Here is a 17,251-nt window from a genome sequence, read left to right as displayed (position 1 = left end):
TTTTTCTTTTTTCTTTTTTCTTTTTTATTTTTTCTTTTTTCTTTTTTCTTTTTTCTTTTTTCTTTTTTCTTTTTTCTTTTTTCTTTTTTCTTTTTTCTTTTTTTTCTTTTTTCCCTGCAAAGGAACATTTTTCCATTGATGGTGGCAGTTCTGCTTATTGCTTTATGCAAAATGGTGAAAATTTGAACTGCAGGCTCCCTATAGTCATTTTAATCCCTATTTTTATTGTATAACACTCCAGTGGATGCTGTATTAGGTTGAGGTTTCCAAGACATCGCAAAATGTAAGTAAGGAATGGAGACTACTCCCTCTAATTCTGTAATGATATTGGTAGGAATATGTGGTGAAGAAGTCCAGCAATTTGGTGCAGAGTGTGGGGAAGGGCTGTAGACAGGGGCTGGATCCTGGACTGATCTTCAGCAGTTGACTTCATCTACTGCCTGTGATTGTGTCACAGGGACTCTGGTTTGAACATAGCGAATACCGACTAGGAAAAAAAACCAAAAAAATTATTCCCATTAGCACTGTGGCTTTTATGCCCACTGTTGTATGTGCAAAGTGGGGGGCTGCTGCCCTGTTCTCCTCAGCAGCCCAGAGCTGCCTCCCTGTTGGCTTGATTTATGCTGTGTTGGTTGTGAAGTTTGTCAGGCAGGCAGACAGCGTCTGGAGCACGGTTAAACAAAGGTTATTCTCCTCTGTGCTCATCTGCTTACCTCATATTTAGTCATTTGCCTTTTATTGCCTACCTCTATTTCCTATCAGCATTTTAACATTGATGCTGAATGCTAATTACTCTGGGTGAACGCGTTTCAAGGTTATCATAAATTTTACATGCTCTAGGTTTATTTTCCACACTTATTGATTTTCCACAGACTGCTCTAGCTTCCTGAGCTTTTCCTCCTAGTCCTTGGGATTAGGATGGCTGTCAGGCCCCGAAGCCTGGAGGTTTGTATTTCTTATTTCTCTTCTATATGTGAGTCTCCTGGGATTTGGTAGCATTAGACTGAGCTGTGTAAGCTTGTGGAGGTAGTTCAGATTAAAGAGAAGTCCTGACTGTTTTTGTGCCTGCTCCCCCACTCAACCTTGGATTTTGGAAACTGCCTTAGTTAACATCCACTTTTACAAGTCACTCTCTGTGAAGGCTGGTCCTCCTCCCCTCCGCACCCAAAGGCACACCATACATTACTGGAAGTAGTTTCCCACGGTGGTGCATTTGGAGGTCTAGGAGAAGGGAAGCATTGGCTTAGGAAGAATGATTTCCATTTGTGGTAAGAGAACAGTTGGCTCATGACAGAACTCACTGGAGTCTTTATGCCACCCGTGGGGTGAATGGAACATACTTGAGAGTCACCCATGTGCATGTGAAAGTCCCTGTTTCAGGCAGGGGAATATGGGCTGTCTGTGTGGGTGTCTGAAGGTCATGAAAAGTGTGAAGCCAACTACTGCTGCGGCTTTTGTACTCCATGCAACTCGAGGTGGTTTGTGTGCAAATTATCCTTAAACCACTGCATAGATCATGCATGGAGAAAACTTTTTTGAAAGCATTCAGATGCACCCAGGGGTGTACCTGTTACATGGATGGCATCAACGTTTTTCAGTATTAGTCTGTCCAATGGGATGGGTTGGTCCAAGACTTGGCAAAATCCACCTTCTCTTACAACTGACTGCAGCTCCGGAGCAAGGGAAGGACAGACAAGGGTTAAGCCTGTGTCTGAGCCCCCGTATTTCTGAGAATAGAAAATGAAGTTGATTAGTATGCTGTCTGCCATCTGCTCGTAAAGTACAGGCAATAAACAGCCCTAAATTATGTGCTGTGTCTCATCAAAGGTGTTCAGAGATTTATTTGCCAGAGCAACATCAGAAACTATTTCTCTGAAAAACTCATCAGTACCTGGAACTCTCTTGTCAAGGTCACACCTTGTATTGAAATGGCACGACAGAAACACAATAAAGGTCCTCAGGCAGAAAACAAAGATGTTGAAAGATCCTCTTTCACCTATCCTTTCAATATCAGATTTTCTCAATTTCTTGGAGATACATTTCCCTGTCTCCCCTCATGAACATGCAGAACACAGAATTGTTGGGTCTCCAGATGGGTAACAACCTCACTCAGAATACTCATCAATACGTATACAGGCAAACCCTCAGTGAGGTTTGCCAGCAGGCACCAAGCCCCTTGAATTTCTGTTCCTTTCACCTTTCTCCTGCTGTAGGATGGTGTTGTGCAATGAATGATTCTAGAGCAACATCTTCTGTATGTCCTATAAAAGCAGAGCAACTGCTTCTATTATTTTAATATCTCTAAATTCAACCTAAGCTTATTGATATTTAGTATAGGTCTGCTTAGGCTTAATTTATATCAGCTTTGTAAACTTAACTAGCTAGATACTTTTTTACGTACTTGTATTTCTGGGTTGGACTGAATCTTGAGAGGATCATTATAAACTTATATTCTTGAAACTTCCGAACTCAAGGAATCCAGCATATAAGAACGGCATCAGGAAAATGTTTGGTCTAGTATTGCAAGTTCTGCCTGTGGCTCCCCTGTAACATACTGAATCTAGAAACAGGTTCATTCATTTATCTAGATAAAAAAACATAGTAACAGATGCAATCACATACCTCTCAATCCGTTATTACCTTTTTGTTACGTTTAATTTTGGTGATTGATAGGAAATCATCAAATAGAAAGAGGTAGACATCAAGAAGTCTTGTGCTTTCTGAGGAGGAAAGAAAAGTCAGTGTGATGGCATGATTATTTTAAGGAATTGCTGTTCCTACATTGAGGCACATCTAGGAATCACTGCATCTCATAGAACACTTAACAAAGAAATAATACAGTTTCCAATACAGTACACAACTACTAGTCTCCTAGTCTGCATTCTCAATCTTAAATGTGTTATACTTTTTCTTTTTTGGCTATTAATATTTGTAGTGGCTACCATGTTATGCAAAAACAACTGCCTGCCCATAGAAATGATGTGGATCACCTGCAGTGCCTCTAAATGCAACAGCTGGCATGCTACAAATTAGCAAATCCTACATAGTAAATAAGTAACCTTCTGAAAATGTCAGAGATAAGGAAGCAGTGAAATGCCGCTCTTTTCTGCCACCTGTAAATACCTGTCTGCAGCCTTCTGCGCAAGCTATCACCTTGTTGAAATGTTAGTTGGTGGTTTCACAAAGACCTTTCAAAAGCTACACAGAAGAGAGATGGCTTTTCTTCCTTGTTTGGAAGGTCATGAGGATGTGAGATGTACAACAACAGGTGTCTGTGAGAATGCTTCTAAGTCTTGAAGTTGTATCTCCATGCCTTGGTGAAAACTCCACTGTTATTGCTATAGAAATAACAGGGAATAATTTAATGGAAGGAAGAGCAATTTTTTAAGCAACTTCCTCTGGGAAATCTGGCATTTAGTCTCCAGAAAGCTCTCTACATGAATGAATTTGCAGTTTTGCCCTTTGATCTTTTCCTTGTTTACAGCTCCTCCTTATTCTTTTATGCCTTCTTGTCTTTCATTTCCCTGTTTTGTCTCAACTTGCTATCCTACTCAACCTCCAAAATCATTCTCTATGTGTGCTGCAGGCTTTATCCTTTATCAGTCCTCTGTTTAGTCTGTAAACTGGTAGAGCCTCGGGGGGCATGAAAAGCCCAGCTACTCTTCACTGCAAATAGGGATGCTCAGAGCTACTGGTTCCAGGCAATTTGCAGGATGATAAAATACTTTCTTGGTTGCTTTGTTCTGAAATGCTTTGTCTTGAAAACCTATTTCATTAAGATTGTACAAAGTACCTTCAGTAACTACTGAAAAGGAAATGCCATGAGGATCATCTTATGTACCGATGGAGATTCAGAAGACTGTAAGCTGGGCTGTTGATGTGTATTTAAAAATACTCTTGTGTAAGTTTCTATGAAGTCAAAAACTTGATAGGATGTTTTCTACAGCTTCGCTCATACAGTGTATGGCTTTTGTGAGCATTATACAGGAAAAAAAAAAAAAATTGTTGCAAACCCTACCACTGTTCTCTCAACCTCTTCTGATATCTCATGAATTTATCACATCTTTTGCATATCTGAAGTTAGGTTTTATTAATTGAACTCTTTACCTTGCGGTTAAGATCAGCAGAATTTCAAAGAAACTTAACCAAAAAACAAACCTAAACAAAATGAGGAGGATAGTAACTTGTCTTCATTTTCTTGAAATAATATATATATATATATACATATTTATTTAGAAGGGAAACAATTGATAGCATTCTCAAAGATTTCCCATGGTGAATTTCATATCTGTTGGCTACTTGAATTCTTATGTTCTTCCTGGGCATTTCATTCTCCAATTTAAAAACTTGACTTCATAGACTTTCCCTGACTTTCACTTAGTAACACGACAGCCTGATCTTGATCTTTGACTGTACTATCTCTTGACTCCCAGTCCCCCTAACCATCCATTTTTGATTGTGCTATTTTTAAATAGCAGCTGACAGCAGAAGGAGTATTTGCTCCTTGAACATTCTGATGAAGAACCTGCGTTTCTTGAAATAGAAACTTTCTAGCATTTCCTTCTGGATTCTAAGATTGCCAAAAAACATAAAACTGTGTTGCCAGTGGTTACAGTTTCATTCAAAGAAGCACAGTTCACTTTAACAACAGATATGTTTGAATCAGGGGTGTGACATTAGGATGTGCTTCTTTCTTTGTGCAGCATTACATTTCCGTTGTGTCTTGAAAGATATTTCATCCAGACAGATGGACAGATACCAGACACTTCAATACTGCAGCTTGCAGCCAGCTGGCTTTCTTGGTGGGTAAGAGTTATGCTCATGCCTCTCCATTTTCTGATTACATATTGCAAAAAGAAATGTGGCTGCCTGATGTCCACCCTTACCTCACTGCATTTATGCTGGTGCCTTGTCAAGAGGGCAATGAATGTAGGGAGAATGCTATCAGAAGTGTCTTTCTTCCTCCTCTGCCCACCACCCCATACACAGCAGCAGCAGTCTTTCCCTCTGATTCCCCTATCCCTGGTGCTGCACCTTCTCCTCTGCTACTGCAATCCTCCTCATGTGGGAAGAAAACCAAAACCACTGAAAAATGGGCTCTGTCCCTTCACTGTTCCTTTTATGAAACTAATAGTAAGAGGCAGGAAGTATTGGGACCTCCCTGTCTGTACCTCTGCTTTTGTCGAGGTGAAGGAGTTTTAAGGCAGTGGCTGGGCCAACTTCTGCTGCAGCCACCCTTGCATGCTGCTTTCACTTTTCAGATGCTGCTCTTCTCCAAGTGATCCAACCACCCAGGCTCTTCTTGCTGTTCAGGCACAGAGGAAATGCTCCTCTCATTTGCAGGCAGCTGCTACCCAATAAGCAGCCTCTACCCTGCTACAGAATGGTGCCTCTGAGTCTGGAGATGTATCTCCCAGCTATGCCAGGGTGGTCGGTGGCTGTGAGCACACTGAAGTGGGACTGCTGTGCTCCATGTGATGTTAGTGGCAGGCATGGTGGTGAGTGTGTTGCTGATGGAAAGGAAGCCGCTCAGCTTGCTATTGTTTACATATTACCTTCTTGTTCCAAGCTTTGCATCAAAACAGCAGTCTTAGCAGAGATGAATTACAAAATGGAAAAGGAAAACCTCTGGATTTTTCATTTTAAGTATAATGTGCAACATCATGGAATTCAAGTTCCAGAGGCGAGGCTTCCTGATATCAGTTCCCAGGCATGTGGGGCATTTTACGTAGGGCGGTCTAAACTTCCCAATGTCTTTTTGCCACATCCTCGAACCTGACAGTGTAACTCTCCCTCTGAGTGACAGGCACATGCGAGTCAATCTGATTTCCTGAGCACCTGGCAGATTGAATGTCCAGATGTGCTGATAAGCAATCATGATCATTACTCATCCCTTTGGCATTCTGGCTATTTCTCAGGCTTTCTCTGACAAGATGTTTGCTGCTTCTTTCCTGCAGCTGCCCATACTATCTTAGAATTCATTCTGGACTGCCATAACAAAGTGTAATTTCGCTAAGCTGATTCCCAATACCAGGACATAGGGATGTTACCTGCCAGTGTCAGCCTCCTGTCGTGAAGAAGTCTGCTTGCTGAAGACAAAATGTTTTCACTGTTGTTCTCTCTCAAGCTTTGTTTCAAACACACCAAAAAGAGAAAGACAGTGAGAGAATGGGGAGTCTCACATATCCAATTCCAAATTGGGATGAATCCAGCAGTTAAATGGAGACAATGTTTACTGATTTATCAGGCTAAGTACACCACAGAGCTAATAATTGAGCATGACTGAGTTTCTTCAGCAGTGCTATTGCTTAAATCTGTTTAACCTTCTGAAATGTTAAGCTGGGTTTTTCTTTTCCAGAGTAAATGTAATGTTTTTTTCAGCTCTGTGCATGAATAGACAAATCCTTGAGGTGAGACTCGCCTGATGATATTACCATAAAGCTGTTTAAAGTCTGTTTGTCTGGATAGGGAGCAACCACAAAAGAAAGGTGTATGTGTTCTCATGGATGCTAGGTAACTTTAAATGATATTTGAATAAGAAATGGGAAATTGGCTTACCATGAAAAGTAGAAGAGGCAAATATTTCCTATTTACTCTGCTGCTTAAAATAAATGTATTAATGGTTATATTTATCACATTTCACTCTGCCCCCCAAAAGCAAACAGTGGAGAGTCCTCCTGGCTCATCCCGTCATACTGTCTGGGATGTTAGCGGAAAGCAATTCATGCTGCCATCCTGGGGACTGTGCACAGTCTGATTGTTCACCAACAACATTAGTATGTTCAGGCTGTGGCTGCTCCTGTGAGGGCGAAGCCCACCACAGCAACCAAAGTACAGACAATCAGTTGGCTTTAGACTGCATTATAGGTTGGAAACTAAGCCTTCCCGAAGGAAAAACGCCCTTAAAAGTTCTGCTTACCTCTGGGACAAAGAATCTCTTGTAATGATCCCAGACTTCAGGCCAAATTATGACCTCATGGAGCTGCCTGAATTTCTGAAAGTTGTCCAACCACTTGACTTTACCTTTCAGATCCTCTGAAATATGTAAAGCATCAGTTACTGCCAAGGCTGGCAAAAAATAGGCTGCCTTTTTGAAGGTGATGAATACTGATTATCTCTGGTAGAAGCCAAAGGATGGAGTCCTGGCCTAACTGGAGACAATGACTTAACTCTTTTTAGGTCAGCAAAGTATCAAACTGTGCATTCAAAGAGGCCTAAATTCACTGCTGAATGCAAAAGTGCTATCCATTAATCTGACTTAGCAAGTGAGGGAATTGTATAAAACTCATTTAAATGATTGCCTTAAAAAGTTCTTGAAAAAATTCTGCCTTTCTGAACACTGTCTGAAGTGGTGAGAGGAAAATAATTTTCATTATGTACAGTCTGATCAAAAGGCTGTTGAAAATAATGAGAACATTTTAAGGAGAAGTAGTGCCAGAAGTGGCTGAAGAATATAACTGGAATGAGTGTCTCAATACATGAAAAATGGAGATTTCAGTCTTTGCTGATTGAGGGCCATTGCAGGAAAAACTTGAACGGACCTGCAGTTTAACTCCAAAGTTTTCATGTTGAATGATGTTGCAAAGAGTTGTTTCAGATAATGCACGTATATATACCAGTGAAGAAATTCTGGAACTGATGCTATTCTTTATGTCACTGGCTTACTTGTCAACAAATTATGGCAAACATCTGTCAGGTCTGCGAGTAAAGAGGCCGACAGCTCCTGTCTTTGGTTTCCTTACCTTAGAGGTAACCTTAAGCGCAATGTAACCAAATCCTAAACACTGGAAGACCTTTGTTGTTGTTCCCTAGATATCCCATGATGTTGTGGGCCCATATCCACATCTCCTTTCTCCCAGCAGAGGTCCACCATTTAGTGACAAAAGACCACCTTATCTTTCTGGAGCAAAGAGTGGAAAAGGCTTGTCTGTTTTCTTCTACAACCTTAGCAAAAACAGGGATGAGCCCAGAGATCAGCAGTGGAGGTCATGCTGAGAGTCCCCAACTGGAGACACGTACTGCACCCTGGCTGTGTACCTACTGAATTGAGCAGAATCCAGAGGAAAATGAACAAAAAGCTTCCTGGATCAATCCCTTCTTTTTCTATAACAACTAGGGAAAAGTTGTAGCTCTGATGGCTCATCTGCTGCTTTTCACGGTAGGACCCTGTCATTTAGTGAAAGGTCATTGGCACAATATTCCCCTTGTGAGTGGTATTTTATCCTATTAAGGATTAGCTCCAACAAATCCTCTTCATACATAAATCCAACTCAAAGACTTCTTTGTTTGGGATTTTTCTTTATTTGTTCCAATTTGTGATCTGCTCTTAATTGTTTCCATGTCGCTGCAGATGACTCTGAGCCAACACAAGTGAGTCACTGATGTGGGAGTCCTGTGACCTTGCTCAGAGGGCCCATGAGTGGCACCAATCATTTCCTACAAAAGGACTCAAGACTGTTGAAAGGCATGCACATTCTCCCATTCTGTGGGGAGAACAGCCTCGAGCACAAAAACATCACGTAACTTAGTAATTGTTGGTTGTATATTTTTGACTTAACCATAGCTACTTACGTATGGACTTTTTCACTTTCTCTTCAAGTAACCAGATAGAATCTTTCTTTGTTTCATCAGTGCTCCTCTTCCAGATGTTGTTCGGGAGGAGGAGATAGCGGGTCAGGCGGTGCAGAGGAGCCACCAGCAGCTCCGTCAGGTGCAGCCTCCTGCACTGCTCCTCCTGCTCACACCACTGCTGGAGACAAAGGGCACCTCTCTTAGGCCTCTGCTCTCTGGCAGTGAGGTTGTATGCATCAGCTGTAATGAGATGGGCTAACTAAAGACAAATTTCTTACCGAGGGTAAGGCTGATGTAAAGGCTGTAGCTACCATGCATGCATTGCTGCTTTCAGGCAGAGACAGAACCTGTTCTGTTGTTTTTACTCTTCATAAATTCTGTCTCTGCAGTGGTTGCTTGCTCTAACATCCAGGATGCTGCTTCCTCTCTGAGGCAGTATGGATTAATGGATTTTCTTGTGTAAGCAAAGCAGACCAGCCTTCTTGCCACAGCCTGGCCAAAACCCACCCTTCTCTTTCACTGTAGGCTCTCAAGCCCTGTGAATGCACTGATGTGCTCCTGGCTTTCTGTCTCCTCTTTTTTTGCCTTGCATTATGTATTCCTTATGGAGAAGCAAGTCATGATATTCTTCTCTGGCCGTGAGGTCGGTGTATATCGAGGAAGGGAAGATTTAGGTTGGATGTCAGGGCGAAGTTCTTTACTGTGAGAGTGGTGAGGTGCTGGAACAGGCTGCCCAGAGAGGCTGTGGATGCCCCTTCCTGGAGGTGTTCAAGGCCAGGTTGGATGGGGCCTGGGCAGCCTGATCTAGTATGAAATGGGGAAGTTGATGGCCCTGCATGTGGCAGGGGGGTTGGAGATTTATTATCCTTGAGACCCCTTCCAACCCTGGCCATTCTGTGATTCTGTGGTCACTGTTGATGTGAAGAAGGCGAGGCCATCCGTGGGTAATGGGTGCGATGACAGTGTTGCCAATTTCCATGAATCATCCTCAGCCCTGACCCTCCCAGCCCATCACTATGACTCTCTGCTTGTGTGTGTGATGCCACTGAACACTTACAATGCTCCTGAGGTCCTTCAGCCCCTCACTGAGTTATGGGCTTACTTGGTTAAAATGTAGGTCAGCGTGTCAAGGAATTATGTGTGGAACACATGAATGCTTAAGGCTGACAGTACATATTATCTGCCTGTAAAAATGCAGCCTCTTTTTTCTTTTTTTTTTTTTTTTTTTCCTTTTGGCTTTTTCCTACTCTTGCCTGTTCTAAATTGCAAATATGACTAAGGGAAAGTTATACTCTGAACGATGACTTCATATCCATGATTATTCACTGCAGTTCAGGTATTTATGTAAAATGCTGTCTACACAGTTCTGCTTCCAGTGAACTTTTCTGGTCTGATGATAAAATTCTGTCAAAAGACAGGAAGGCTGGAGATAATAAGAACAAAACCACTACTTTACCTTCAGGTAGATGCCAAAATCTTCCCTCTGTCTCAGCTTTTCCAAGTAGAAGACAGTGGTGGTATGATTGAGGCAATAAATCTGGTGTGTCTGGCAGAGGTCACCCTGGAAAAACTGCAAAATAGGCTTGAAAGCTTGTCAAGAAAGGAAAACGTGATGACAAAAGGAGGAATTCTGCTTTTAGTTTTGTAATGTGGCTTTCACCTGAGATTACCTTGTACTTAGGGAGAGAGTGGAAGAGGGAGAGTTTAAAAGAGTGAAGGGTGAGTTAAGCAGTACTCAAATTGGTATAATACTTAAAAAAGAAAGGTGGGGAAGGGTTCAAACACTGAATGGGAGCCCAGTTCTAGAGGCTCTGCAGAGGAGAAGCAGTTTTAGACTTTGTTCAAATTAAAAATAAACAATGTGAAACTGATATGGAAGCTGAAGATCAAAAGCACTGCCTGAGCAAGAGATTTATGTGGCCTCACATAATATGCCACTTTATTTCCAAGTATGTTAGCTCTTAGAAATACTGAATGACATCAGTGATAAAGCTCATTATTTCTGGGATTGAAACACTTGAAGTCGGAGGAAATTAGGGTAAGACTCTCTTTGCCTTTTTAAAACCCTAAGCACTCTGAGATAGGGTCTTTCCTAGAAGCTTTCTATGGTCTCTACTGCTACAGAAAATTCAAGTTTGGCTATCACATGGTAAACTTGATGATTTCCTGTCTGCATTAATATTACCTGCTGTTTGGCCATAAGGAAGTTGTACAGGAAATAAAATGCTTGTGGGAGAACCCCTGAACATTGTTCTCACTCTCTTGCGTATCATGTTGATGACCTGAATGTCTTGGCAGCAGCAAGATAGCTGGGTCTGTTCCTGCTTCTCACTTAGCAGACACAGGCCAAAGTACATATGTATTTCACTGAGCTCTTATATACTCGCTTAAATACATTTATGGGTCTGGTATGTGGAGTAAAGGAAGGATCTAGATGACGGACTGGAAGGAGGCAGGGTACAGCTGGAGTCTGGGCCAGTGTCTGGATTTAGGGAAACCTCCCCTGCAGACAGAGAAGCTTGGTTCTGTTGGTGACAAAGTCTTCTCAAGGTCTGGGCTGTGGTTCCCAAGGAAGGGAATATCTTTCCATGCTGTGTTCCATGTACAGAGCAACTTTCCATGACCACCTCAAACATGTCAATGAATAAAAATGTCCTACTGGTGGGAAGTACTTGAGGCTAAGGCCAAACTACCTGTGACAGCTGGCATATCCTTGACTGACTTGACTGCTTTAAGGCACTGCATACTCTGATAAATGACCTGTTGCAAGGACCTAGTGAAGTTAAACAAGAATATTTCTAATTATGTTACCTTTCTGAGTGTGGAGATGAAGTTCATAGGTGATCCTGATTCACTGACATATTCCTTCACAGTTTCCAAAAATTTTCCACAGAGCTGAGGCTTATCTAAGTAAGGGGGAGAAAAAGAGAATTAGCATGACTGAACTTCCTCAGTTTAAAATAACTTTATTTCTCATTCCTGACCTCTTCACAGTCTTCAGGCCTAACATTTATCTCCATGATGTTGCCAGGATTATCTTCAGAAAATTACATCAAGTGTTTTAATTAGTCAGAAGATAAAATAAATCTATACAAATAGCCAGTTACATCATAGAATCATAGAATCACTCAGGTTGGAAAAGACCTTAACGATCATCAAGTCCAACCACGACCTAACCATACTTCACTAACCAACAACCCTCTGCTAAATCATGTCCCTGAGCACCACATCCAAACGGTTTTTAAACACGTTCAGGGTTGGTGACTCATCCACATCCCTGGGAGCCCATTCCAGTGCTTAACAACCCTTTCTGTAAATAAGCTTTTCCTGATATTGAATCTAAACCTCTCCTCGTGTAACTTGAGGCCATTTCCCCTTGTCCTGTCACCTGTCACCAGTGAGATGAGACCAACCCTGCTCTCACTGTAAGCACCTTTGAAATATTGGAAGAAAGCAATAAGGTCTCCCCTCAGACTCCTTTTCCCCAGACTAAACAACCTCAGTTCCTTCAGTCTCTCCTTGTAGGGCATATTCTCCAAGCCCTTCACCAGCCTTGTTGCCCTTCTTTGGACCTGCTCCGACACCTCAATGTCCCTGCTGTACTGAGGTCCCCAAAACTGAACACAGTACTCATGATAATACCACATGACAAAAGCTTTGGAAGAGGATTATGATTACTCTGTTTAAAATTACTTTATGGTAACAGCTGTACTGGACATGAATCAACATGGAGCATCACAATGGATGAATGATATCTACTGGAAAACATTGTGTGTGACGGCTGTGACAATTGAAGCCTTCACATTCATTTGAAGAAGAAATCATATTTCATAGTCTAAGTTTGTTTAGTACTCTAGGAGATGAGGGAAAATTCTGTAAAATGCTTTAAAATGTAGAAACTGCATTTGAAAACCCCATATGCCCTGCAAGTTTTCCAAGGGTGCCTACACTGTCAATCAGATGTGGGTGAAAGCCTGTTCCTAACCTCTATGTGCCTCTCAGTGTTTGTTCCCAAATTCACAACCAGGCTAAGCTTTGGGCCAAAGTTTTGTTCAGTCATAAGGGAAGAATTGTATGGGTTCAGTGCACTGTCAGAGGCTCAAACTCTGTGTTGCCCATGTTTAGAACATACAGCAGTCCTGGCCAGATAAGGGCCATCACATGTGTTTGAAGGCTTTGTCAGGTCTTCATCAACCTTGTCATTTTCTCCAGGCATCTTTCTGAAAAACCTTCTTATGTCATTGTATTACCTAATATTTCCCTGTGATCAGAAGAAAACATCACCACCCTCTGTGATACTGCTATGAAGTGCTGTTGTAACTGCATGCATTGCCTTGTTTGGGAGCATGATTGCTTATGGGACAATGTGTCTTTCATTTTATTGAGGGCCCACTTTGCACCTTTTACAGCATGCATTCTTTCATAGATTCAGCCTACTGTCAAGAAAAAATGCATGCAGTAAAGTGCATGAAAAAAGCCATATTAAGTGCTGGGAGTAGATACTTTTTCCTACGTTTGCCCACTCTCATTTAAGCAAGTATGCACAGTAAATGATAATTTCTTGTTAATAATGAAAACAAAATGTGAAAAAAATGGAAAGTTTATTAAAGATCATTCTCTCAAGTCACAATGAAGCTCCAACCAAACACAAAGTATTATTTGTTTCCTAAATCACATGCAACAATAGACATCATTTCCTTCTTTAAGAATGAGAGGGATCAGAAATGACATATCATCTGAGTTCTAGTAGCTAGATGATTTTTATGATCTTAGCTCACAACAAGCATGAGGTGAAATCCATCAAATAAAATCTCTTTTATTGTATTTCCAAGCATGTTCACTTGGTGAGTGGTCAACTACTGAGCAAAGATGAGTTCATGTGTTTGAGCACTGGTTAATTGTCTCTGCTCTGAAAAGCTTTTCTGCTCTTCATGTTTTGCAAAAAAAAAAAAAAAAAAAAGCGAGATGTTAATGGTTAAGGCAAGGGCGTAACAACAAGAGACAGAACTTAAAGTAGGACATTTATTTAGGATGTGTGATATGGTCGTGAGTTATTATGAGAATGATTGACCATAGCCATTCAACTTACGAAGCTAAAGAGCCCCTTCCAAAATTCACTTTGCTATTAAGGGTATCTGTAGTCCCTTAAAGTAACTCTAAAGTCAAGGAAAACTTCTGTGTGACTTCTAAAGCTATGTGAAAACTATTCTGGATTTATGGGCTGCTTTAACTTTCAGGAAATGACCTCCCAGCAAATTGCCAGAGCACACTGCAGCCAAGCCTCATCTTCACAGTCTTCCTGGAAGCTTAGGGATGAGTAGCACATGGATGCAGAGCATTAGCTTTGTGCTGGGAATAGTCCTCCATCCACACAGGGGAAACCCTGGCTGCAGTGGGGTGGTTGTCATTTTGTTTTTCCTTGCTCTATCAAAGAGGCTTAATAGATATCAAAGTCCATTTATTTGAGAAGAGAAGCTTGTAATTGAAGTTATATTGCTGTTCTTAATTATGCAGTAAGGATTGTGTAGTTGGTGTCCACTTTCACAAATCTTTTTAAAAGAACTTTGTTTCTGAGAAACTAAAACTCCTGTTTGCTTCAGAAACAACTGTTGAATGAGCTCTCTGTCATCTTTTGCTGGAGACTTTGCAGAAGTTAAACCAGTCATTCAAACTGAAATACTCAATAGAAATGTCAGAAGGACTAGTTATTTGAACTCATCTTCAATTGAATGTGTAGAATCTGAATAGAAACCTTAGTGTTGGCTCCTCATCTCCTTTTATTGGGCTGGCCGGTTTCTGATCTCAGTACAGGTTGCACTTTTTAAATTTTTTACTTTTTACCTTATTTAATTCCTCCAAGTTTGCAGAAAGTCTCCATAAGTCCACGTCCAAGAGAAATTCATTACTCTGGAGGTATTTTAGAGTCCTCATAAATATCTTTAAAAATAAAACAAATTCATGTTGTTCAGTGATTGTGTTTATTTATATATATAAGGCAATTTTCATGAAAAGAATGTGCACCATAACTCTGAGATGATCTCATGATCAGAAGATGATGTTATGAGAAAATTTCCTGACCTATCTGACTGCAAAATACAGGGCTTTGTGCAATCGACGGGGTACAAATGATGGCTCTGGGCTCTCTGCAACTACTGCAGAAGTAGCAATGTTCTTGCTATGTTCTCTCTCTGAATGGAGCCACTGAGCCAACTCGAGATATGTATGGAAAAAAAACCACAGCATCAGAATTGTAGAGTTACAGATCTCTGTGCCTTTTCAGAACACCCTCCTAACCCATACTGCATAAGCTGTTGGGAGCCAGTACGAAGAAGAGAAAAGTTGTTGGAATAGCTTAAATAAAATGCTTGTGCATTTTTTACATCTCTCTAGGTTGTTCTATTAACCTGTATTGAGTGAAAACTGCCTTTGTATTTATTGGCTGTCTAAGATGGTACATTATCTAAGCTCTTACAGGGATCTTGGACCTGTGCCGAATCTGACCTAGAGCTGAAAAAGGCTTAAGAAATGTAGATTACTAAGTGGAATTTTTACTGCATTAATGAAAAAAACCCTTGTCACTCAGGTGCTGAGATTAAATTGCTGGTGAGTGTTTGGGCAGCCTTAGTTGCCAGGAGTAGTAGGCCTGAGAGCTTAAAAGGGATTTACCAGGATCCTGAAGTTCCATACGGAGATTCATTAAAATCAGTGAAATAGCGTTTCTAACATTCACCTGCTTTATTTATTCATTTTATTTCTAGAACTCTTTTGACCTCTTTAAACTGAGTTGAGAAGGAAAGACACTTCCATCTTGCTGGAGCTGTTGATCCCTTTTCTGTCTATTTCTATTGTGAGTAGGAGAAGGAATTCAGCCCGCTTTTCTCTTTAGTCCCTTTACTTTGCAATTCTTCTTGTGTTGCCTAGACTACTTATTCAGCAACATGGAAAATGTTTCACTAACCTCATCTGTTTTTCCTTAAACTAATAATAAAATTGAGATAGTCTGTGCAGAATAAGAGAAAAAAGATAGGAAGAGTTATAGGGAAGCATCCATCCTTTAAAATAGTTGTACTAATTTATGATGTGTGATGAACATAAATATTACACACTATTACTATTCTTAGTAGTAGCTGTTTTTTTCTTGTCCATACTGAAAAGCTTTTAAAATTCACTAAGATCGAGCTAATCTGGAGTTTTGCAGAGGACTGTTGTTGGTTTACTTGTTTTCTGATAAGATCAGAACTACAGATCTGCTGTTGTTCTGATGTTCAGATGTCTCATGTTCAGTAGAGCATGCTGATCATGCTCTACTGAGAAAAATCTAATCACAGATATGTACGAAGTTAAATCAAGAGTATTCTATGGATGTGTGATAGAGAAATACCCAGTAGTGTCAGTTGGAGGGTGGTTTCAGTTCAGTTAGTAAGAGGAGTAGTGAAATATCATTCAGAATTAATGCAAGAATCTGTAATCATAATGTATTTGTGGAACACTTAAAGTGATGTCCAGAGACAGAGATTCCATCAAGAAGATTAAGAAAAAACCAACAACCAAAGAGAAACTGGAAAAGCAGGGAAGATAAGTGGGGAAAAAAAGCAAGAGACCTGGAGACAGCAAATGTGAAGTTAAAGATGGCTTCACATCTCCTGTGCTGCCAGCAGGGTAAATAATGTTTAATCGTTCTTGAGAGTTGAAATCTGAACTTACCATCTTGAGAACCAGTAAATGATCCAGAAAGTAAGTGCATTCACTTGTGAGAAGTTCCTACACTGCTTCTTTTTTCACTTGCAGTTGGCTGTTCATGTTTCTGCTCAGTTTGTTGAGCCTTTATAAATTCATGCCAAGATTAACTCTGTTGAATAGTAAGAAGGAATAACCAACTTGCATCAACTGTTTCAGAACAAGTGAGAATAATCCATGATCTATTTGCTCATGTAAATAATTCTGCTGCCAGTGTAAGTGATTCTTATGCTGAAAGTTTAAAGCGTCCTTTAAAAAGATTAAAGAACTCCCTGAAATTCTCCTGCAAAATATTCATAACACGAACATGCAGAATTTAAAGGTGGCACAGAATGATACCTTATCTTTGTAGGATATTGTATTAAAAAAACAGTGGGCAGCCTGCAAATGTTAATGAATTTAATTTGTTATGGTGCTGGAAAGCAGGGATTTATGATGATCTCTAAGTTTTCAGATGATAAAGTCAATAGGTACCATTTAGCTTGGTCCTGGAGCAGCTACCATCAGTCGACTCACCTGCTCCTAGGTCAGAGGCTCACATATAAGTTAGGTGCCTACAGAAGTCCTCGACAAAGAAATCTGTGGAGACCTGAGTATAATAGTTTGCTTGGGAAAGCAAAATGGTGAGTTGGTGAGAAGATTGTTGGCTTGTGAACAGGTTGTCTGCTGCTCTCATAGGAAGGTGCCTTCCCAAATCAGCAGCATGGCAAAATCTGAGTGGTTGTGAAGGTCATTGCCTGCCTTGTCTGACTCCCACATTGCTCCCCTTCTCTTTTTCAAACTATTCATTTATACCTCTGTTTATGCTTCAATTTTGCAGATGGGATTTGTATCCAGATTAATATACTGAAAAATGTTGACTTAGGCATAAAACTTTTGTCTTATTTTCATCCTGAAGAGCTTAATAGATAGCTTTCTTGGTTCTGTATACTGAATACTCTGA

The 17,251-nt window shown here is 40.6% G+C and overlaps 1 protein-coding gene across 1 annotated transcript in view; it reads right to left on the bottom strand.

Moving 5' to 3' along the window:
• The window catches only part of PLEKHG7 (pleckstrin homology and RhoGEF domain containing G7), a 20,156-nt gene extending 3,785 nt beyond the window's left edge, over positions 1-16,371 (bottom strand). The window contains 10 exon segments of the mRNA XM_042889929.1: positions 1,568-1,727; positions 2,641-2,720; positions 6,051-6,140; positions 6,919-7,035; positions 8,572-8,746; positions 10,028-10,141; positions 11,383-11,466; positions 12,593-12,604; positions 14,413-14,508; positions 16,276-16,371. Coding sequence (XP_042745863.1) covers positions 1,568-1,727; positions 2,641-2,720; positions 6,051-6,140; positions 6,919-7,035; positions 8,572-8,746; positions 10,028-10,141; positions 11,383-11,466; positions 12,593-12,604; positions 14,413-14,508; positions 16,276-16,371 — 1,024 coding nt within the window.
• Between the last annotated feature and the right edge of the window lie 880 nt (positions 16,372-17,251).

Source organism: Lagopus leucura, unplaced genomic scaffold (genome assembly GCF_019238085.1).
Source record: "Lagopus leucura isolate 7727_CA_CO unplaced genomic scaffold, USGS_WTPT01 Super-Scaffold_100159, whole genome shotgun sequence".
Lineage (NCBI taxonomy): Eukaryota > Metazoa > Chordata > Aves > Galliformes > Phasianidae > Lagopus > Lagopus leucura.
This window is presented reverse-complemented; position numbering and strand designations above follow the sequence as displayed.